The 23699-nt window shown below is 40.8% G+C and overlaps 2 protein-coding genes across 6 annotated transcripts in view; one reads left to right on the top strand and one right to left on the bottom strand.

Annotated features, from left to right (window-relative positions):
- The window catches only part of SMC6 (structural maintenance of chromosomes 6), a 39263-nt gene extending 37269 nt beyond the window's left edge, over positions 1-1994 (bottom strand). For 2 of the 4 annotated variants that reach the window (XM_072926346.1, XM_030270009.4), the window contains exon 1: positions 1819-1959. The gene's annotated coding sequence lies outside the window, so the exon portion shown is untranslated. Of the gene's footprint in view, positions 1-1818 lie in introns of all 4 variants that reach the window. The other 2 variants (XM_030270011.4, XM_030270015.4) reach the window with 2 other exon arrangements.
- Positions 1995-2138: 144 nt separating this feature from the next.
- On the top strand, positions 2139-21494 carry GEN1 (GEN1 Holliday junction 5' flap endonuclease). Of its 2 annotated transcripts, none has more exons than XM_012572835.5 (14): positions 2139-2278; positions 3948-4145; positions 5631-5817; positions 8436-8612; positions 11200-11310; positions 13225-13298; positions 13777-13868; positions 14676-14826; positions 14945-14981; positions 15083-15163; positions 15917-16047; positions 18937-18998; positions 19536-19679; positions 19908-21494. In XM_012572835.5, exons 2-14 carry the CDS (start codon positions 3985-3987, stop codon positions 21308-21310), a joined length of 2811 nt encoding a protein of 936 aa, XP_012428289.4. In that variant the 5' UTR covers positions 2139-2278; positions 3948-3984; the 3' UTR covers positions 21311-21494. The 2 variants fall into 2 exon arrangements, with proteins under 2 accessions (XP_012428289.4, XP_012428290.4); XM_012572836.5 differs by having other exon boundaries at positions 2172-2310.
- Positions 21495-23699: the final 2205 nt, after the last annotated feature.

The raw sequence follows: 23699 nt of genomic DNA, 5'->3' as shown, positions 1-23699 counted from the left end.
TCCAACTCAATCAATTACCTGTCTTTCCACAGTGTTCACTGCTATGGAGTTCCACAACTGTTTCCCTTTCCCCTGCCTGGCTGGTCACAGCTTGGCTCATACAGGGCTGACACAACCAACCCGCTGTCACCAAGGCTACACCACGGGCTTTCTAGCAGCCCCCGCTGGCCTGGTATCCACATAAGGTAGAAAGGTATCCCATCTGTCTTGTGGGACATCTACTTTAAACACTCTGGACGCAGCTCAGCTATAACCCTGCCTTTCACCCAGCTGGCAAAACAGAGGTAAAGCAAAGACATCTGAGCAGACCTATGGCAGGATGAACACAAGGTATGGTAAGGAGAGGAAGAAAATACTTGAGGTCTTTAGCTGATGTATAGTGCACTACATTTAACAGTCACAAAAACAGCAATAAAATTCCAAATTAACACTAACAGTTAATAATAATGAAGGAAGTACAACAAGTAGTGTTGTAAAAGGAGGTATTATTTCAGAGGGCTGAAGTCAGAAGCCCAGTCTTCAAGACACAGCAGTGGAGTGCTTTACATTTTTGGGACTATCTGAGGCAATGTTCCATGTTAGACTGTATGTCTGATGTTAACAACTCCTCCCCTAATACATTTGCAGCCAGTGCATAAGAAGCCTATACCATCCCATCAAACACTGCAGAAGCACTGCCTGACCCACAGAATCACAGAATGGGTAAGGCTGAAGGGACATAATGGGTCATCTGGTCCAACCTCCCTGCCTAAGCAGGGTCATCCTGGAGCACATAGCACAGGATTGCGTCCAGGCAGTTTGTGAGTATCTCCAGTAAGGGAGACTCCACAGACTCTCTGGGCGATCAGTTCCAGTTGGTGATCACCTGCACAGTAAAGATATTCCTTCTCATGTTCGGGTGGCACATCCTGCACATCAGTTTCTGCCCATTGCCTCCAGTTTTATTGCTCGGTACTCCCAAGGAGAGCCTGGTCCATCCTCTTGACACCCTCCCTTTAGACATTTATAGATTGAGGTCCCCTCTCAGCAATCTTTTCTCGAAGTTGAACAGGCCCAACTCTGTCAGCCTTCTCCTCATAAGAGAGATGCTTCCGTCCATTAATCATCTTTCACAGCCCTCCACTGGACCTCAATCTCTCTCTTGTACTGAGAAGCCCAGAACTGCACTGCGGCACCGAGGGCAGCTCTGCCTCTTCTAGAGACAGGGAAAATGAAAGTGGGGCAGAAATCCCCTCAAGTCCACCACTACCTGTTGCTCTTCCCAACACCGACCGGCCCGGAAGGCTCGTTCACCCCCTAGCAATGAGACACGGGTCCCTTGGCGGCTGGAACGCCCGTGCGGCCGCCGTCCGAGACGGGCACCCGAGGGAGCGCTCACACCCACGGGGCAGCGGGTGACAAACGCCAGCTCCGGCCGCTAACTGCCCCGCAGAGCCACCTGCGACAGAACCGCGGCGCCAGGCCGGGGCAGCGGGGCACGGGAGGAGCGGGGGCACGGGGGCACGGGGGCAGCGGGTGGAGCGGGGGAGCGGGGGCACAGGAGGAGCGGGGGCAGCGGGAGGAACGGGGGCACGGGGGGCAGCGGGTGGAGCGGGGGAGCGGGGGCACAGGAGGAGCGGGGGCACGGGACGAGCGGGAGGAGCGGGTGCAGCCGTTGTCCCGCCCTGCGGCCGCCAGGCCGCCCTCCCCTCCCTCCCTCCCAGTTGTCCAGAGAGCGCGGCGCGCCCGGACAGCGCCCGCCAGGATCTTATCCCGGCACGGGACGCCCGTCCCTTGTCTCCCCTCCCTTCGCCCCTCGCCCGCTCCGCGCCCCGTTACCTGGGACAGCTCCCGATCCCGGCGCGGCGCGGCGGACGCGGGGGGACGGGCCGGAGCGGGCGGAAGAGCGGCCGCCGCGAGTGCGGCGCCTGCGCGCTCCGCGTCCCGCGGGGCCCGTTTCCGTGCGCGCGCCATTTTCGGGTGTGGGGGCGGGGCGCTCGGCCGGGCGGAGCGGGAGCGGCGGGGCTCCCGCGGGCCCTCACCGGCCGGGCGCTCCCGCTGCTCCCCGCGGGGGCGGGCCCGCTCCCGCGCCGAGCCGAGCGGCCCAGGCAGCTCGGGCACGCCCGTTCCTGTGGGCGCGGTGCGCGGGGAGCGCCGGCGCAGCGGGGCGGGAGATTTAAACGCTGCGTGCGCGGAGCCCGCGCTCCCGGGCGGCTCGGGCTGCGCGCATCCCCCGGGAAGATCCGTGGGCGCTTGAGGAGGAATCTGCAGATGCTGGAGCGCCGCTGCTGTCCTTCGGGTGCGCAGGTTTATTGGCAAAGCTGTGCTCGGGTAACGCAGAGAGAGGGGAGAGTTGTTAAAAACATCAGGGCTTTCGTGTTTTCTCTGCCGTGTTTTTCTTCCCTTTTAAAGGCCCCTGGGTGAGACATAAAATATATGCTTAGCTGTCTTTGCAAGTTACCTTGGTCATATGTGAAACTATCTCTGTATGAATTTAATTTCAGCGTTAAATGCTTTCCGTGGTTATTTTTAAGTAATTGGCATATTTAGCAGTGTAAAAAAACTTAGTAGAGTAGAATGTAGTCTTAAAGCACTAAATAAGACATAAAAGCTTTATAGGTTTAGCACATTCTGGCCTAAAGAGACATTGAGAAGGTTTTGTTGCGGATGGTTATGTTTACTGTTAACGATCTTCAGTGATTTCTAAGTATATGAAAATATATCAAGTTTAGTCTTGCTTCTTTGGAAGTTGCTATCTCTTTAGGGTTGGAGGCTTGTGATGAACGAAGCTCTTAAATAAAACCCGAGTAGACAGATCATTCATTTTAAGAGTAGTTGAGCTATTTGTACATTGAATTCAAATTTAAATATTTTGTGAAATACACTCAAAGAAACCAAAGACTCCTACCAGTCTTGCAGGCTTTCATAACTCACCATTAGATATATATTCAATGTGATGTGAAAAACATAAGTCCTCAAATAGCTATATTTTATTAAAGTGGAAAAGTCGTCCCTTTTTCTTCTTTTTAGTTTTCAATTTTTATGCTTTTTTATTACTACTTGTAATCTAACCAGTTGTAGGGTGTTTGTAGTGTATTTGTCTTTCCCATTAATTACTATGTGACATTCCCTAACAATGTTTAGAAACTGACTGACAGTTGTTTTTTCAAGAAATTATATCGATGCAAACTAGCAGAAACCGAATTATAACATCAGAAAGACATCTCCCTTCTTTGTTAGGTGCTCTCTCACTGAAGATAAATTATTATGTTTGTCTTTTGGGAAGGTTTGGATGTTGCCCCTGTGCAACATCCAGAAGAAAGAAACTGATTATCCTGGACTTCAAGAAACTGTACTATGTAGTTGTATGCTTGATGTGTATTTTTAACTAATTTTTATGTGCTTGACACTGTCAATACTCTGTCTGCATACACCTAAAATGAGGTTGACTCATTGTAGTAGTTAAAGAAATGGATTAGAAACCTAATTTCTGTGGAAAGTTAATCTTAACATGAGAACTTGGTTTAAAAACCTGGAATTTTAAAGCCTTGCTTTAAAAACAGAATTAGAGTATAAAAGAATGCATCCTCCAAAGGCAGGCTTGGTGTTCTGACAGACTCTGGTGTTAAATGTGAGAGACCACACGGTGGCTTAGCTCCTCACATGTCTTAAGCAGATATCTGAACACTGGTAGGTCATCTAGTCTGATTTATTGTTCAGCTTATTAAAAATACAATTGTTCTGTTCAAAGAAGGTATTTGGTTTATTTTATTATAAACCATCTGTGAACTAGAGTCACTACGCTTAGAAGACTTGGTTGTAAGTGTTCTTGCCTCATAAAAGTAGAACTTACAGTGACAGAACTGTAAGTTCTTACAGTGACAGAACTTATCTTCTGAACCTCACAGTCATAATGCTTCACTTCATGTCACATGCTGAAACTGTTTTATTTTGTTTGGTCTTCACAGTTAAAATCTACCTTCTGATAACAAGGAAGTGAAAACAATGGGAGTGACTTACCTGTGGCAAATCCTTGAGCCTGTGAGACAACCTGTCAACATGAGTAGTCTCAGAGGGAAAACACTTGCTGTTGATTTGAGTTTGTGGGTTTGTGAAGCACAGACTGTTAAAAAGATGGTTGGAGTAGTTACCAAGCCACATCTCAGGTATCCATATCAATTATTCGAGCCAAACGTCTTGGAGCTGTATAATTTAAATATGTTACTTATTCAATAGACTTCTAAGAGTAGCTCTGAAATTCATATGACTGGTGTTTTGATTCAGTTATCACTTATGCTACATATGTAAAGGGTTTGAAGTTAGTTCTAAGTAGACCCCCATGTTGCATTAATTATGTTTAAATCATTCTTCAGGTATTTGAACAAACTTGAGGAATATGTATATATTTTTAATTTAATTGACTTATCTAAGGAATGAGAATTTCTAAGCATCTATAAGTTCAAAGCACTGTTCTCTGCAAACAGTGCTAACAATAATGAAAACATACACAAATTATCATCAGTGATTGTTGTTACCAGTTTTTAGTTACCAGTGTAGAATACTGAGTTACTACACGGTGTTACACACTCCTGTGACTTCTGTTGAGTTCAGCACAATCAGCATGATAAAAAATCTCAGCACGTTCTGAGAATAATGTCTTAAAATGTTTTATGCTTACAAACCCAAATGGATAATTAACTGTAAAACTGGCAGCATTACCGAAGTCATTACATCAGTCTGGTAGGATATCTGTGTGCAGTGGAATGGAAGCATCAGTCCAGACCTCCAAAGGAAGACAATGGGTTGAACAGATTTCTGAACATTTAAAAAAAATGTTTTCAGACAGCTGAAAATTGTTTTTAATATAATTTGTATTTTCAAGTAAGTTATTGTATGGATTGATTTTTTTACATCATTTGTGAAAATAGAACTAACCTCCAAAGACCAGCTTACTGTTTTTTGCTAGTAGTAACTGTACAAAATTAAATCTAGCGTAATGGTCTCTCCATGTCTGTCAAAGAGGTATATGTGTTTGATCTACTCCTTTTGAAACATTGATACTGGAATTACTGGTAAAGGCATATGTTGTTTGATATGACTGCTGTTAATTTTACTGTTGTAGTCCAAATATTTATTACTGCAGCCTTGTAAAACTCCACCCCTCAGTGGTGCTGGTTTGCATATGAAATAAATTGGCATAGTAATGGTATCTAAAAGTCTCTCCAATACTACAGCATTCAGTCACCTGATATGTACCTATATTGATAGATTTGGGGTTAATATTTGATATAAAAGAATCAATGTAATTATGTGTTTGGAGGCAGATTTTGGATATTGAATATATTTTTATTAAGCCTTTTAAGTTCACCTACATCTTTACACCCAAAAAAGATATTTTCTGTCCTTATGTGGTATTTTCTTGGGAATTTTGTAAAGCTGCTACAATTTCATAGTATGACAATTTCAACCAAAGACAGGAATATAGCTCAGAGATTGGTTTAGCTTGGGGGTGAGAGAATCACTGGAGGTAAAGACAATGCTAGGATCTTTCCAGTGGCAGGGTCACGAAAACATAAGGGATATACGGAAAAGGTCTGAAGAAATCAGTCTTACAAATAGTTCAGCTTATGAAACACTTTGCTTTATTGCAGAAACCTGTTTTTTCGGTTCTCTTTCTTTACATCAATGGGAATTAAACTAGTGTTTGTCATGGAGGGAGAGGCCCCCAGGCTGAAAGCAGACACCATGAGCAAGAGGAATGAGATGCGCTATGGGCCGTCAAAGAAAGCTGGAGCTGTAAGAACAGGGAGATCTTTATTTAAAGCCATGTTAAAAGAGGTGAGTAACTGAGTATTAAAGTATTTTTAATGTGATAGAAAGAAATCTTAAATACAGGAACTTGAAATAATTTGTAGCTTTTGCTACAACCACTCCTACTGCCAGGTAACAGGTTCTTTTTAAGAGATTCCTTTGGGGCACATTAGGGTGGAATGACACTGAATGACTCGTTTGTACATCTTTTACACTTGAGCCAGTTCTGTAAAGGAGGAAATTGGCAAGATAAAAAAAGCATTATCCCACCTCACAGGATCTGATTATTGTTAGCCTCACCCAGCTCAAAAAACAGCTTGTTGCTAAACAAAGGCTGTTTTTTGTTGGCATCCTCCCATGGTGGGTATCTATCTCCTGTGTCATACTGGATCAGAGGTTTCCCCAACACACACCTCCTCCTCTTTGGCTGGGGGTGCAGACCTGGCCTCAGCAAAGCACCTGCTGCTTTTTCAAGTGGCCAGTTGTTTGAGTCATTAACCGCTAACACTTCAGTGTCTCAAAGCTTTATGCACAACAAATGTAAGCAATTTTTTGAGGTTTGAAGGAATGTGCACATTCGAAGTCAGGCCTTACAGCACCTGTTAAGTGTTTATAGAAGAGAAACAATGTCAGAAAAATTTTCTCATTGATATGTTCCTGTGCATGTTGTGCTGTTTTGATTGACAAACATAACTGAGCATTAATTGCAAACTTTAACTTTGCTGTTCTTTTATGGTGTTAATATCTATACATCTTCATATCCTCCCACCCCCATTAGCCATTTTTGTCTACTCAAAATTTTATGAAGTAGAATTTATGGGCACTCAGGGCTTCACTAGACTTTACATACCAATTCATCCTTTGCCGCTGTGCTAATCTGAAGCTCCCTGCTTCCCCTGCCCGGCAGAGGCACAGTCAGCTGCGGGGATCACTCCCCTGGATCAGGGGAGTCGGGGAGCAGCTGAGGCAGAAAGTCACACTGCCTGTCTTGTTTGGGGGAGCGCCGGCGTCCGAGGAGGTAATGAGGGAGCCGACTCAAGGCTGGGAAAACAGTTTCAGTTTTAATGCAGGCTCCGGAGTGCTGTGTCCTCACCCCAAATCCTTGTCCCAAATTCCTCAGCCCCGGCTAGCTCTTTGATGGGGCGAGTAGGGCAGCAGGAAGCACCCCCCGCTGGACCCAGATGGGCTTTAGGGAGTGCCTCTGTGGGTTCTGAGGATGCTGCAGATCCCAACGACGGCGAAGTAAAGGAGAGACTCTTGCTGGGGGCTAAACCCCTAAGCTTTATAGTGACCCAGAGGGGCCCAACAGCAAGCGGACACAGCCAACCAACAAGAGCAGCGGAGAGGTGCCTGCAACAGTTTATATACTGGGAGGGAGGGGAACCGACTGTCCAAAAGGAAGACATTAAGGAGTGGCTCTTGCGGGGACCGACCTACGAGGGATCCAATGAGGGAGGAGCAGGGGAGGGACCCCAGATCCTCATCCAATCACCCGGTGCCCTGGATGGAAGCTTCCAGATGTAAGGGAAGGGACACCGAGTGATGGACAAGGCACCTGGGAGGGGACGGGGGAATGACTAAACAGTTTTATGGGTGACTGACACAGGAGGGAAGGCGGGAAAACTCAGGGAGAAACCAAATAGCATGCAAGGGTACATAAGAGCAAACCATTACAGAATGCAAATATAATAAAATCTAAAAACACAACTCCACACCGAGGAGCTCTGAATTACAGTGTCCAGCAGCCAAAAGTGGCCTTAAGGCTTTTGCAACATCTTAAATACCGGGGCGCTAACAAGGAGAAGGGAACGCCCATTGACCAATGGGGGGATTTGGGGGAGTGGAAGGTGAAAGGATAGATAGATACAAAAACCAATGGGGAAAACCTAAGGGCAGGACCCCGGCCCTCATTCAATCCCTTGACACCCAGGGTAGAAGATTCTGGAAGAATGGGATGGGGAGCCGGGTGATGGACAAGGTACCAGGGAAGAGAGAGGAGAGTGACTAAGCATTGACAGGGACATTGACATTGAGGGAACTGCAGGAAAACTCGGGGTGGAACCATTGGGTGGAGGGGCAAACCATTACAGAACTATTACAGAAATATAAAAATACAATACAACAATCCTTTATTCTAAAATTCTATAAGGAAGTATTTTCTCTGAAATTTGTAAGTATATATTGGTGTGTCTTGTACAGTGGTCCAGTTTTGGTAGGATGACAGCATTGTACTTTTCTGCTTGATACTCTTGGAGTTTGGCACCTGTTGGAGGATGTCTGTTCTGGCTCAGCATTACTGCTTGAGTAGACAGCATTACTTCTCAAAGATAATTCTCCTTTGTTACTACTCTTCTAAACACATCCTAAATATCTATTTAAAGTATAAAGATTTTTGTAAAGGAGTTTAGCCATTAATCATGCTGTGTTTAAGTCCTGTAATTAATACTTAGCTTTTCATGGATATCTACTTTTCACTGTTACAGGAAATTATTTTTTGCTTAAGTAGTGCTTTCATTAATGAGGTGTTATATAGACAGAACAACAGTAGCAGTTTTTAAATGCACTTGTGTCTGAAAAAATGCATGCTAATAAGTGAATTTAATAGCTCAGCATTCAACCTCTTCCCTTTGTGTTCCTTCTTCTAGTGTCTTGAAATGCTGGAGTGTTTAGGTGTCCCTTGGGTTCAAGCGGCTGGAGAAGCAGAGGCAATGTGTGCCTACCTAAATGCAAAAGGACTTGTTGATGGCTGCCTTACCAATGATGGAGATGTTTTCTTGTATGGAGCTCAAACAGTTTATAGGAACTTTGCTATGAATGCTAAGGTAATGTACCTCACCCTGTTCCCACTCTTTCTATAGGCTCTTTACAGAAATGTAAATAGAAAGAAGGGACTTGAAAAAAAATACTTACATGTTATTAAACTTACCTTGTAGTTAGATTTGTTTGAAATAGTATGTTTAAGACAGAAACATTTTATTTGATTCACTGGTAATTCTTGTGTTGGCTGTGAGAGGAAAACTACTGAGAACAGGTTAATATTACCTGTGTTTGTAGTACCCTGTGGTGTCTCATATAAAGCTAAATAGCAATTTTTTTTCCTATTTCCTCTTTTATTGTGGAGAAGTTGAATGAAGTAATTGCTTCCTATAAATTGTCCCCTTAGGTCATACGAGAGTGATCAGCCTCCTGGGGCTAATAAGTGTTCACATACTTATGTCTTACAGGTTCATTTTATTATGAATATACTTGCAATTAATGCTGTTCTTCCCAATCGATTATGAATAGTGTAGGGATTGTACATCTTTATCACAATCAGTTTTTGTGATCATTCAAAAAAACAAATAATTTATGGCCTTAAACTGAAGTGTTCGTTTGTTAAGAATACAATTTTCCAGAAATGGTGAAAGGCTACCCCAAATTTCTGTAATTTATACTGTCCATCTGAAAGTCTTGTTGAAAAAATACATTGGAGATAAAAAAAAATCAATAGAACAAAAGAAGTGCACTATAAATAATTAACTCTAAAAAATAATTAGGATTGATAGACAGTTATTTGCTTTGGTGACACCATGTTTGAGTTCTTCCTTGGCCTGGTTCTTTCATTCAGCTTCCTTGTCATTTATCATCAACAGTGAAGGCAAGCTTAATCTTTCAGGTGTACTTATATACATATATAGGTCAGCATAAAAAATAATTTGTGAGTGTGCAGGGGGCACTCTGTCAGGGGCAGCTGTTCTAGCAAAATGGATCACTTTAGTTTGTTGGCTTGTGGGGGGATTTTTTTTGTCATGATTGAGGAAGAAGGCAGTGGCCTATATTTTAATTAATGTTAATCTTGATTCCATTTTGTATTTGAGTCCCTTTACCTTTCAAATATTCCTGTATCTTATGCCTAATATGTTAGGTAACATTTTTATTCTTTTTCATTTTACTTAAGTAGTGCATTGAAATGTTTACATGCATTTTAAAAACTTCACTTCCTGAAATGACTTGGCACAGCCACTAGGATTTGATAATGTTCATTTTGCCACACTTTTTTCTACAGGTAGTAAACAATAAAAACACCTAGAGTCATAGAATATACTGACTTGGAAGTGACCCATCAGGATCATTGAGTCCAACTCCTGGCCCTGCACAGGACATCCCCAGGGTCACCATGTACCTGAGAGCTTTGTCCAAACACTTTTTGAAGTGTGTCAGGTGTGTCTTGGTGCTGTGACCACTTCCCTGGGGAGCCTGTTCCAGTAACCAACCACCTTTTGGGTGAAACACATTTTCCTGATACTCAACCCAAACCCCCCCAACACAGTTTCATGCTGCTTCCTCAAGTCCTGTCACTGGTCACCAGAGTGAAAAGATCAGAGATCAGTGTCTGCCCCTCTCATTCCACTTGTGAGGATGTTGAAAGCTGCAGTGAGGTCTCTGCTCAGTCTCCTCCAGGCTGAAGAGACGAAAAAACTTCAGCCACTCCTCGTACAGCTTCCTCTCAAGGCGTTTCACCATCTTTGTTACCTCCTTTGGATGCTCTGTAATGACTTAATGAATTTTTAATATTGTGGCACCCCAAAATTGCCCCAGCACTGGAGGTGAGGTTGCCCCAGTGCAGAGCAGAGCAGGACAATCCCTCCCTTGCCTGGCTGGCGATGCTGTCCCTGATGTCCCCAGGACAGGGATGGCCCTCCTGGCTGCCAGGGCATTGCTGGTTCATGTTCAACTTGCCATCCACCAGGACCCCCAAGTCCCTTTCCATGGCACTGCTCTCCAGCCTCTCATTGCCCAGTCTGTGCACACAGCCAGGGTTACCCCGTGCCAGGTGCAGAATCCAGCACTTCCCCTTGTGAAACATCATGTGCTTGGTGACTCATCGCTCTAGTTTCTCTCACTGCCTTTCAGGGAGCCAACAACTCCTCCCAATTTAGTGTTGTTGGTAAACTTACTTAGTGTTCCTTCCAGTCCTGAAATTGAATTTGGTATCAAATTCGGGGTAATAATGAAGATGTTGAGCAGTAGGCTGAGGATAGGAGCCCTGTGGAACTCCTCTTGTGAGAGGCTGCCAGCTTGATTTAACCCTATCCACTGTGACTCTTTGTGCGTGAGCCAGTTGCTCACCTGTTGTGTAACGTGGTTATCCAGCTGTGTGCTGGACCTCTTGTCTTATTTTAGTTTTTTTCAACAGTTGATGCCCATACTTGAAGTTCCAGTACTGTAGTTGTTCATGTGGTGTCCATGCATTACATTATAAATTTTAATGGCAATTTTTTTTTTTTTTCTGTTAGACCCCTCTTATGGGGTAGACCTCTTTCCTGTGGGTGTGGGTGAATAGAGGTGAGTAACCAGTCCAAATGGAACATGACTCAGGGCAGTTCCTTCCCTGTAACAGAAATAATATGTAATAAATTTCTCTTGCAGGATCCACATCTTGACAGTTACACGATGTCCTCTATTAAAGAGAAACTCGGTTGTGACAGAGAGTCTTTGATTGGGCTAGCAGTTCTTCTGGGCTGTGATTATCTTCCAAAGGTAAGCAATATAATTATTTTTATTTGACACTTACACTGTCTTGAAAAACAACAAAGTGTTTCGAGAGAGAATGTGCATGCTGGGAAAGCTTATGCAATGTGTGATTACTGAGATCCAGTAGATGTATAGGAAGTCACTGTAAATTCTGTTTGTAAAAGGTTAAAGATATTCAGAATGGTTCATGAACATCAGTCTTTCTAAGACTCTTTTGTGTTGTTCCAAACCTTTTCTATAATGGAGGTGAAGGTAAAAGTTTAGATGCTGATTGCATTGAGCCAAGGTGTGAGAACTCGATTGTTTATGAGGATGCTTTGTAACAAGTCACATACAAGTGCATCCCTGGCAGAGGAGCTGTGCAAAACAGGAAAAAATGGCTTTGTCTGTGCTCTTTGGAAGACTTAGTAGTGGTGGTTTTGAGCTGTAGTTATTAGTAAAGGCAGTTCTGGATGCAGTTTGGATGTATTGCTGTTCCATTGCTTGTAAATATATAATTTACGAAGAATTAGAAGTGATACATTTGGAAGTTCACCTAATTAATTGTGAGGAATCTCACTCATTACTACTTCACTTCTTTATTTTTTTCTTTCCTGTAAACTCTTGATTTCTTTTTTGATAATTTGAACAGAAGCTGTTGCAATGGCTATTTGAAAGGGGAGGGATGAAACTTGATTTCCATACAGTTCATGTAGGCAATGATTGCTCTCATTCAGGCGTGCAGCAGATACCTCGTTATTCTTAAATAATTATGTGTCAGATTAAACTGTCCTTTGAACAACTGATACTGTAAACCTTTCATTATTTTTGGGGGGGATTTGTTTTTTTTTTGTTTGTTTGTTTGTTTTAATTTTGCTTCTGTTATAGGAATCTGTAAATAGTTTGTTACCACTGTAAAGAGAGGGAGTAAAAAAACCAGTGGATAATCAGTAGTTATTGTACCACAATAACTTCTGGAATGCCAAGTTCTTACATAGTGTTAAAATGTCACAATTATGTGATGGCAGATAGATCCTTTGAGTTATTGCAGCTCGGCAAAGTAGATTAAGACAGAAACTTGTAAAGAAAGCTGAATTATGGGAGTCCATTGGGAATGGAGATTGGCAGAACAGATAAATGAGAGTACCACGCTATAATTGTACTTGTTTTGTTGAAAACACATCAAAATAATGCTTTCCTTGCAGAAGCTGAATATCTGACTTTACTTGAATGTCTGACTCTAGTCCAATGAGAACTTGGTTTGAAATGCAGATTTATTTTATATGGTTCTATGTATTCAATTGTGCCATTACAACTGAATAAATTTAGATTTATTTGTTATGATGCTGTAGAAAGTGCACTCAATACAATCTTCTTAGTCAGGTGTATTGATTCTTGGCAAAATAGGGTGAAGATGTAAAGAACTGGAAAGCAATATGTGTGTGTTCTAAATCGTAGTCTGATACAGTAGTCTGGATCAGAAGGAACCCCTGAAGTTCACTTCGTCCAACCCCCTGAAGTGAGGGATATCTTCAATTAAATCAGGTCACTCAGAGCCCGATTCCAGCCTTACCTTGTATATTTCCAGAACGGAGCATCTATCACCTGCCTGGGCAACTGTGCCAGTGTTTCGTACTTCATTGTAACTTCTCTATTCTGAATCAAACTTTTTAGTTTATTATTGCTTCCTGCTTCCTTCTTTGCCTTGTTTTATCTCAGGTGCTGTTTAGCATAAGAACAACTTATGTATTACACTAGCACTGCAGCTGTAATCTATCACCTTCTCTTGGCCCTTAAACTTGGTCAAAAATATTTTTCTCAGTTTATTCTCAACATCTGGAATAACTTTTTGTCATCACTCTCTGCTATGTAATAAAGATGTTTTTGTGAGAATATGAATATTTTGTTTCTAATTAAATAATATTTCATATTTTTCTACAGGGGGTTCCAGGAGTTGGGAAGGAGCAAGCTTTAAAGTTAATTGAGACTCTGCAAGGTGAAAACTTATTGCAAAGGTAAAATGGAATTTATTGCTTTTTTATTCAAAGACTTAATAGTATGTACTTCAACTCCAGGACAACATTTGTAATTGTTTTAAGTTAGGGAGGATATTACCACATTCCTTATCTTGTGTTTGCTAAAGGAATTGGGTGTTTTGCTAGGCAAATCTCTTACTTGTTTTAAACATTAGCTGGCTCCTAACTCTTGAGCTAGTAGGTATCAGTTGTTATATTGGAGTGAAAGTTGTGGGCACTGATGAGACGTGCTCGTTTTTAGATTAGGAGTTGCAATACCAAGTGCTTTCTATGTTTGTTATCATCATGTGTGTGAATTCTAGAAATCTGACATGATGTACTGCAAAAGAACCCTGTTTCATAAGTTGGAAAACTGTTTCTTGGATAAATGCTTGACAAGTATAAAGAAATTATTTTTCAGTGGTTTAAGTGTGAAAGCTAAAAATATTTCTTGATCCTTTTAACATCATCCTTTTAGGTTTGAGCAGTGGAAGGATCAATTTCACTATGATGATAATCCACTTTTGGTTGTTAAAAGGGTAATTCACTGTTCAGAGTGCCATCATCCAGGTCAGTGTGAAAAGTGCTGAGCCGTACTTTTAGCCTAATTGTTTACTTTTTATTATGGGGTGATGGGTTTTGTTTTATTGGATTATGGGGTTTTTTCTACTAGCGTTATAATGCTTTTCAGCTTCCATCTTCATGTTTTCAATATTGTGTATATGTACCCTTATATAAACATTTCTAAGGCTTGGGACTGATTTTCTTCAAATGTGTAACTAGTTGACAGCAGATGGAATGTTATCGTAATGCTGTTGTGGGATCCCAGATATTTGCCTTTTTAACATGATCAATAAAGACAGCATGTTATACTCTATACATCCTGGCAACTATTTATTTAGTTGCTTGAACTGGTCCTGCATCAAAGGACTGAATCTCATCATTGATGAGGTATGCGGCAGTGTTTTTTCAAGAAGAAATTAATCCCAAGTATGATGCCTGATTTTGGTATCATCTTTGATTAGTGAACTCATTCAAATACATCATTTGGTGAAGGAAAAGCCTGATTCAAATATATTACTTATATGTGCTTTTCCAGGTTATCACACATTACTTCTGTAGTTTTCTGATAAAAAGCTTCCAGCTTAAGATCTGAAACTGTTGAGGGAAAAGTCTTCAGAAAAATGAAAGCCTGCATGTCTTTTTCAGTTTTTACTATAGATTCATAAATGCAACTAATGCACTCAGATCTGCTTACAGCTGCCATTTACATCACAGTCATACATGTTCTGAGCTTTGTATTTGCAATATTGCCTTTATAGCTTTGGAGATTTTGGGAATCCCTTTTCTCCTCACTTTATGTGTCTGTTGCTATAGGATCTTACAAGGACCACGAGCACAACGGATGTAAATTCTGTGAAAGTGTGAGATGCTGCAAACCCCATGACTCCAAACTCTGCTGCCCATGTGAATGGCATCGGTGGGAGCGAGTGAAACAAGCAAACTCAGTGGAGGACAGTATCAGAAAGTAGGAATGGCCTGAGAATTTAACTGCTTTTCCCTGCATTCATATGCAGGGTGAGCATTTAGGTGCTGCATTTTCCCCATTTGTCCTCAGTTCCTAACACATTTGTTTTTACCTCCAGAAAAGCCATGAGTTGTGAGGGCTTTCCATTTTCTGAGGTAACAAACAAGACTACTTAATATAAATTGTTATAATCAATTAGTTTCAATTTCAGCTTTTTATCCTCTCTTAAACTGTTTCTTTTTTGTTTTATCTCGAGGTTACCCAAGAGTTTCTTGTAAACAAGAATAAATTGACCAACATAAAAGAATGTCAAAGGCCAAATTTATTGTCCTTTCAGGTATGTAACAAAATTATGAATATTCAGCTTTGTACTCTTTTATTTATTACTAAGGAAGGCATCTGTGATAATGATGATCTTTGTTGGTAATTTTGTTTGAAATAAGAACTAAAGAATCTTGCTACAACATCTTAATATACCTCACTGTTTTGAAAGCCTAAAATTGAACTTTGGAAAAAATCAGTTGCTGTAAATAGGTAGATAGAAAAGTGGAAGAAAGAGAAAGCTCGCTTGTCATTGTTTTGTTTTTCATTGCTAGATGGGGGTGAGAGTGTTAATATATGCCCATTAGCATTGTTTTCTAGGAAGGCTTTTTACTTGTTTTTTATTGGCATAATCTTTTACAATGTTTCATTTTTTGGGTTTGATGACAGTGTAAGAATTACAGATAGTAAAATAGATCATAGTCAAACAATGTGGCTTTAATGAAAATCCATGTTCATTGTCTCACATGTGAAATCTGTAACTTTCACAGCTCCTAGTAGAGATGATGTGAACCTGACAAGGTGTTTAACAGCTGCCTTATCTCTGCTGCTGCCACCACACAGCTGATCCGTAGTCACTGACAGCTGAGGAATGTGCCCTGCTAGGGATGGCCATTCCCTCCCTTGGCAGTCAGGTGTTGTTGGGCATTACACCAATGTATAAATGCACTCTAGAGATTTTAAGTATTTAGCCCAGTGTCCCAACTACATAACTATCTAACAGAATAAATAATGTTTTAAAGTATGGAATTTTCTTTTATACAAACAGCTGTTTGCTTCAGAGAAGATGGAATGGCCCAAACATTATGCTTGTAAGAAGCTGTTTGCACTTTTGACACGTTATGATATGATCCAGAGAAAATCTGGATACACTGACTCAAAACAACTGCAGGCAATACGGTAATGTAGCTTGATTCCTTGCACTTAATATGTTTACTTCTGCTGGCAGATAAAAACCACAAGGTTTTTCGGAAAAAAAAGAAATACAGTTTTCTTCTATCTTTGTTTCAAGTTTTGTGCTTGTTTTGAATAGAGGTAAAAATTCAGATCAGTGCACTAATTCTACTACTGCTGCACAAAGTAATACATAGAGCAGTTTCATTCTAAATGGCAGTGCTTGGGTTCTCCTGTGGTTGCTTTTTGCTCCTTGTCCTTGGACCTGCCTTGGTCCTATGCTCAGGTTCTTAGCAGATATTTAATTGAATTCTGTGTCTCAAAGTAAGAGTTCAGGCTTAGAAATTAGCAACTGCAAATTCAGTCATAATCTCTGATTGCTTATCAGACCTATCAGCTGTCATTGTACTATGTGTCAACACTACTTTTCATTCAGGACTGCTACATTTAGGAATGTAAAAATGGCCAGGTATACTGTTATTAAAATGGACATGCAGGGAAGAAAAAGCAAGATAAGCATGTAATTACTTTCACCCAGAATAATTTCCCACCATCCAGATTTCTATTACTTAGGAATTTACTGAGTCAGAATTAGCATTTTCTTATTCTGTCAGCCTTCAGTGTAATTTTTTTAATGATCTAATCTTTTCGTAAACTTAAGTCAACTTCCAGAATCTACAGCGTCTGTTGGCAAATCTGAACTTCACTTTGTGAAGGGAATTGTGACTTATTTTATCTGATGATTTTGTTTCCCAAATGAAACCCAAATTCTCCCTGCCTCCCTAATTCTTTTATTGGTTAGTAATTTTTCCATGCTAGTCAAGGTTTTTAGACATTAATTTTGGGGCACAGCAGCACAGTCAAGAGCAGTGTGATAGTATCACTTCTGGGTCGATGTGTCATATCTTGAATTAGTATCATATATGTGTCACCATAGATGTGTCATATCTTGATCTATTCAGTGTTGGCTTTCAAAAGATTGGGGAGACTGGTTGGAGAATGCTTTTTAAATAGATTGGCAAGATAAATTACCAGCATTTACCTTGATGAATGAATTAATTGACATTCTCTGTTTATAGCACTTTCTGATATTTCAGGAGTTTAAAAGAGAGATGGTGCATGCTCTGGAAGATTTTTTTTGTTAACAAGTGTTTAAAAGTGCAGTAATGGTCAGCAGGATCAGCATGATCCTACTCTTCATGCATAGGATGCTATTAAACTGGGGTGTAGATAGTCTTTTTAGAAAAATCTCAGTGACTGACTGGCCCTGCTCAGTTCAAGTTGTGTCTCTCCTCATGGTCTCATGCAAAAGATAAAAATGACCCTATCTAGTCATTCAGAAAATTACTGTCCAGGACAACAGCTTTCTCTGGATTTGGTATCTTAAAATCATAGAATCATTTAGTTTGGAGAAGTCCAGCCATTAACCTGACACTGACAAGTCCACCACTAAACCATGTACCTCAGTTCCATATCTACACATCTTTTAAATTAAATATCTCCAGAGATGGTGGCTCAACCACTTCTCCGGGCAGTTTGTTCCAATGCTTGACAACCCTTTCCATGAAGAAGTTGTTTCTAATATCCAGTCTAGTCCTCCCCTGGTACAGCTTGAGGCGTTTCCTTTTCTTTCTTATCACTTGTTACTTAAGAGAAGAGACTGACCCCCACCTGGCTGCAGCCTCCTTTCAGGCTGTTGCAGAGGGCCATGAGGCCTGCCCTGGACTAAACACCCCCAGCTTCCTCAACTACTCCTTTCACACTTGTGCTCCAGCTCCTTCATCAACTGCACTGCCCTGGTCTGGACGTGCTCCAGCACATCCAGTACCACCCCTTGTGGTGAGGGGCCCAGAAATAGACACAGGATTTGAGGTGTGGCCGCACCAGTGCTGAGTGCAGGTGGACAATCACTGCCCTGGTCTTGCTGGCCGCTCTATTGCTGATCCAGTCCAGGATGCCACTGGCCTTCTTGACCACCTGGGCACACTCTGGCTCATGTTCAGCTGCTGTTGACCATCACCTCCAGATCCTTTTGCTCTTGGCCACTTCCCAGCTACTCCTCCCCAGCCTGTAGTGCTGCAGGGGCTGTTGTGACCCAAGGGCAGCACTTGGCCTTGTTGAACCTCATACAATTGGCCTCAGCATCAGTCCGGCCTGTCCAGACCCCTCTGCAGAGCCTTCCTGACCTCCAGCAGGTCAACACTCCTGCCCAACTTGGTGTTGTCTGTGAACTGACTGAACTGACTGAACTGCTTTTGATCCTCTCCTGTAGGTCACTGATAAATACATTAAACAGGAGTGGCCCCAGTAGTGAGCCCTGGGGAGCCACATCAGTCACTGACATCCTGCTGGATTTAACTTCACTCACCACGCCCTCTGGGCTTGACCATACAAACCATTTTTTACCCACTGCACCTATCCCAGATATGAGCAGCCAGTTTCCCCAGGAGAAAGCTGTGGGAGATGGCATCAAAGGTTTTACTGAAGTCTAAGGCAGACAATATCCACAGCTATCCCCTTATGCCCCTGAGTGGGTCACCCTGTCAAAGAAGGAGATCGGGTTGGTCAAGCAGGACCTGCCTTTCGGGCAGGTCAGCTGAAGATACCAAACTGATGTTTGTAGGAGATTGCATTAGATTTGTGTCTTACAGAAGGGCTTTTTTATTTTGTGTGAATGTTCTTCTGAGTGTCAAATAAAAATGTTTCAGTGGTCAAATCTGTACTCCAAATCTTACTGTAGAGAGAGTAGTGTATTTTTTAAAACATGTAGTAATTTCAATTTTATGAGAAGTTTTGGTTGGTTTTTTTTCTCTTAATCATTCCAAATTAGAATATTGAAATATTTTTAGATTTAATCTAGATTTAAATCATTTAATGGACTTCCTCTTCTTACAGGATTGTTAAGACACGTGTTAAAAATGGAATTCCTTGTTTTGAAATTGAATGGCAAAAACCAGGTGGGTCTGGTTTCCATGTACATTATGGAACAAAACAGTCATAGAAAAAGATAAAATCAAGCTTTAAAGAGGACAAGAGTTTGGCAACACTCTAAGACAATGGAATCTGGGCAAGATTGGAGACTGTTCTGTGGAAATAACAGGAAATGTGCATCAAATTTCACATACCCTGAAAGAAAAAGCAATGCTTTAAAGAAAACAAATTTACCTAGAAAGCAAGGGACTCAGTCTTCAGCTACTTTTTCTGGTACTTGTAAATAAGACCTGAACTGTGTATTTCATACCTTATTTCACTATGTACCTGAAGCTGTCACTGTTTACTAGCTAGAAAATTTTCTGTGCTGCCAGACTCCTCCCTGTAGTATGTCCGTTTATGCCGGGAGACTGGCAGCAAAAAAAAGACTTCACTTGTAGATAAATCTCAAATATCATACTCTTGAATTTTTATGTACCTTCTTTGTATTCAGGTCTTTGCTGTTTGGTTTTCCATTCCATACTTTGACATTCATATCAAAAGTACATTCATTACTTTTTCAGAACATTATGTTGATCCAGAAGATGAGCCTGTGGAGTTGTTTGTAGTAACAGTAGAAGAAGAGACTTTGTTTCAGGCTGCTTATCCTGATGTTGTTGCCCTCTATGAAGTGGAAAAGTCAAACATTCTTCAGAAGAAACAGAAAAGTGAGTCCAGAAGCTTATTTCTTGTGAATTTATGTGTCTTGCCAGAATGCAAAAAAGAAAAAAAACATTTCTCCCTCTTTTGAACAATATAATGCCAAAGCAAGATGAGGTCATGATACCTCACAGGGACTGTGCTTTAATCTTACAATTCTGTACTTTTGCACTAAAAAATATGAACTGTGATTTATATGCTATTCAAAGTGCACTTTTTATTATTTTTCTTTTCAGAAAAGAAAGACAGATCAGAAGAAAAGGTGTTACCAAATTCTTGTGATGAAATTACCAGTCTTCTGTCTCAAATTAATATAAAGCCTACACACAGAATTCTTCCTGTGCAACACTCCATGTCAGATACAAAAGCTCCCCCAGAAGGTCAGACTCAGCAGAGAAGTACTGAATCAAAAGACGTAGCATTACCTTCATCTTCCTGCATAGCACCAGTTCATGTGTCAGCATCAGCAGCTGCTCTTGCTGATTCATCTGTGCCCTCACAATGCACTAAGTATTCAGGGATATCATCCTCTTCCTTTGTACCAGCTGGTCTGCAACTGAGCAGTACTGATGGGAAAGAAACCTCCTACAGCACTTCATCAGCCCATAGAGGTGATGACCATGATTCAGCAGCTGACTTAACCACATGCATAAAATACTCACATCCACTAAATCACAAAACAGTAAGAAATAGCTCAGAGTATTCTGATGTTACACAGTCTGATATGCATTCTGATAGTGAAGATGATTTGTTCTCAAATGATGCTGTGGGACAACTTCAGGAGTGGTCTTTAAGGGAGCGAATACTTAAGAAGGCTCCCATTTCATCACAGCCTTTTTCTGAAAATGCAGTGCAACTGGAGTCTTTGAATTGTTTTAAACAAACAAAAGAAACATTGAATCCTGATAGAAATCATGTCTCTTCCTCATGTCAGTTAAATAACATTGTGCAGAAAAATAAAAATGTTCTATCAGAAAACTCTGTGAGTGAAGGCAGTGTACATATCTATCAGGATGCATACGAAAAAGCTGACATCCTGGCTGAAATGGTGCAAAAACACCCTTATAGAAGTGTTTCAGCATCTCTAGCTTTCGATGGGCAAACAACAGAGACACTTCATCCTGGGTGTGAAATGCTTCCAGAGTCTCAAACGCCAGCAGATGCAACTGGCTGTCACATTAAAGAAGCTTGTATTGAAACTACTTGGAAGGCTTCTTTTAAAAAGAGTGTCTGTCAGAACAGATACTCTTCTAGCGACAGTGATGATGGGCACATGGATAAAATCCTTGTTTATGAGCAGCAGAAAAGGCAACTGAACCCTGGCCAATTTAAAAAATGTTTTACAAAGAAAAAGAGTAGCACTGTTTCTAGCAAAAGGACAAAGAGTGACTCAGCCCTTACAATTGAAGGGAAGACGAAAATGACCAATTTAAAGAAAGCTGTTAACAGTTTCTCAGTGCAAGTAGCTCCAAAATCATCCTCTCTAGAAGTCAATTGTTCCCAAAGTCCAGAGCAACCAATTGAAAGGTTGGGTTCTGATCCCACACAGGAAGAGAAAAGTGCTGTTCTGACTTATGCGTGGGCAGACAGTCCCCTTCCCCTGACTGAAAGACTGAAAGGAAGAATCAAAATCAATTAGGCTCTCCATAAAATAGATTATGATAGCAATTAATTATCAGTTAACTTGCGTTCATGAAGAGTTCTTTCTCAAAGTTTCTGCAGTATGCTCTATCAATCTTAAATGGACACAGTTTTAACGACTAGGAATTTTTGGCATTGGAGCTGAAGTTTGAAACTAAAATGATAACAACAGTACCAAACAGTTGATTGTAGGCAAGTACCAGTCATTCTGCGTATGTTTACATTCTAAACATGATACATAAGCATCAGAATACAATGTGCAAGGATAAGGGAGATTTATTTAAGAAAAAGGGTTTTTTTCCCAATCAATTGTGCAGATTTTGTGTACAGCTATTAGTCTTGCTTACAAAAACACTTACTAGAACAGCACCTAGACAACATGATGCAGCATTTTTAAACTGAAATCCTCCTCCACTAATTTAATTTTGCAAGTTTTGAAATGGGTTTTGAAATTTTGTGTTTCTGGTTGTGTTGACCATCTCTGAAGGACCAGATAGAGACACACAGCAGATGTACCTCACAGGGTAGATAAATTTCTATCTGCCATGCCCCATAATAAGCTGTACTTTGGGGGTGTGCCTCTTCCAAAGAGTGGAATAAGCCATGTAAAGATACTCTGGTGTTGTAGCTGTCATATCTAATATTTAAGGAAATTTGATGACTGATTTAATTAAATTTAATTAGGGCATTTTTGTTAAAGAAAGTTGAAATCCCATCTAAAATTCACTTCAATTCATAATAGAGTGAATGTTAAATTACAGAAAATCTAATTATCATATTGCGAGTTTTTTGAATAATATAATGTTTGGGTTTTTTTAAAAAGGGAAACGAGTACAATTACAGTTTGTTTTGAAGTGCTCGTCCTACCTCTTTATTGCAGAAGCAATCTCTGTTCATTCACCAAAAAAGTTGTCCTCAACAGTTGCCTATTGAAGGAATGCCTTGTCTGTATTAAGTGTTTGTAACTTTTTCTGTGCACCAGGTAGAAGGAAGACAATTCTTGCCAAGACATATTGTTAACAGGAGAAATTTAGTGTATCTGTGCCATAGTGAAAATATCAGTTCTTCATCATGGTCAAGGACCAAGTTTGGAAGCTGAATTCCAGATGTGTTTAAGGAAGACATAGGTAGCCTGTAGCTAATACAGTCTGTAATTAGACAAAATGGTAATTTCTTAGTTTACTCTAATAAACTAAGTGGGAAGATGGAAGCATTTTATTTATAATTCATATTCCAAATGAGAGATGTATTCTGGAAATGAAAAAAAAAAATATTGGAAACTTATTAACTTATTTTCAGTTTTGAAGATGATCTTTGTCTTCTGGAGCCTCTTAAGCACCCAGCTGATGTGAGAAGGTAGCTGGAAGAATAGTGTTGTGAAGGAGAATAAGAGTCACCTGGGAATTTTAAAGAGAGAGATTCATAGCCTGACAGAATGGTTTGGGTTGGAGGGGACCTTAAAAACATCTAGTTCCAACCCCTGTGTGCTATAGGCAGGGAACCATTCCTTATGCAGTGGTCAGTAATGGATGTGAGTGGGATTTTTTTTGTGGAAAAACATTGGTTGTGGTTATGTATGATTTTTTTTCCTTGCTGATGATTTTGAATACTGAAAGTTGAAATCAAGTGTTTAAATTTTCATTAATAAAAATGGCAACATCATGTGAACACACTCACTTTTGTTCCCTCCCAGAGTGTGGGAATGTGCTCTTTTGTTGGGTGGGTCATTCAGTTTCACCCACACTATGTGGATTTCTGTGATTTAGAGCTTTCTTTAGAATCAAGGGGCCGGAGTGGATTTTGGAGGGAATTTTCTCTGTTTTCCAAATCTGTTTGAGATGGCTGCTATAATGGTTGAGTAGATGAAAATACTGTCAGGATTTTGTGAATGATGAAAAGTGAGAAATTAGATATATTAAGAACTGCAGAGGAAAAAAATATTATGTTGCTGATTTTTCCTGCTAATTAATTTGGTTTCACAAGTACAATTCAAACATGAAAAGCAGAAAATTCTCCATTTTTTTCATATATAATGCATCTAAAAGTTGTGCCAATTTTCTGCCACTACTTTAGAAGCAGCAATAGATGGGGGGAGGGGGTGGGGGGAGCCCAACTGTGTAGAATGCTCCCTCCTATTTAGGCTGTAGCCGCTCATTGCAATAAATAAAAACATTTATCATTGAGGGTGACTGCTTGAATTAAACTTGTGATTCAGTAAATAAAAACATTTATCATTGAGGGTGACTGCTTGAATTAAACCTGTGATTCATTACAGAAGGGTAATTACAGTTTTTTAATTGTTTTGGTTTCTCGTCTTTATGTAATTTACTCAGTCTAAAGATTAGGGATGGTTTTTCTTTGGAGCTTTTTACTGTGCTGACTGCTTT

This window comes from Taeniopygia guttata, chromosome 3 (assembly GCF_048771995.1).
Source record: "Taeniopygia guttata chromosome 3, bTaeGut7.mat, whole genome shotgun sequence".
Classification (NCBI taxonomy): domain Eukaryota; kingdom Metazoa; phylum Chordata; class Aves; order Passeriformes; family Estrildidae; genus Taeniopygia; species Taeniopygia guttata.
Note: the sequence above shows the minus strand (reverse complement) of the source record. Positions and strands in the feature narration are given on the sequence as shown.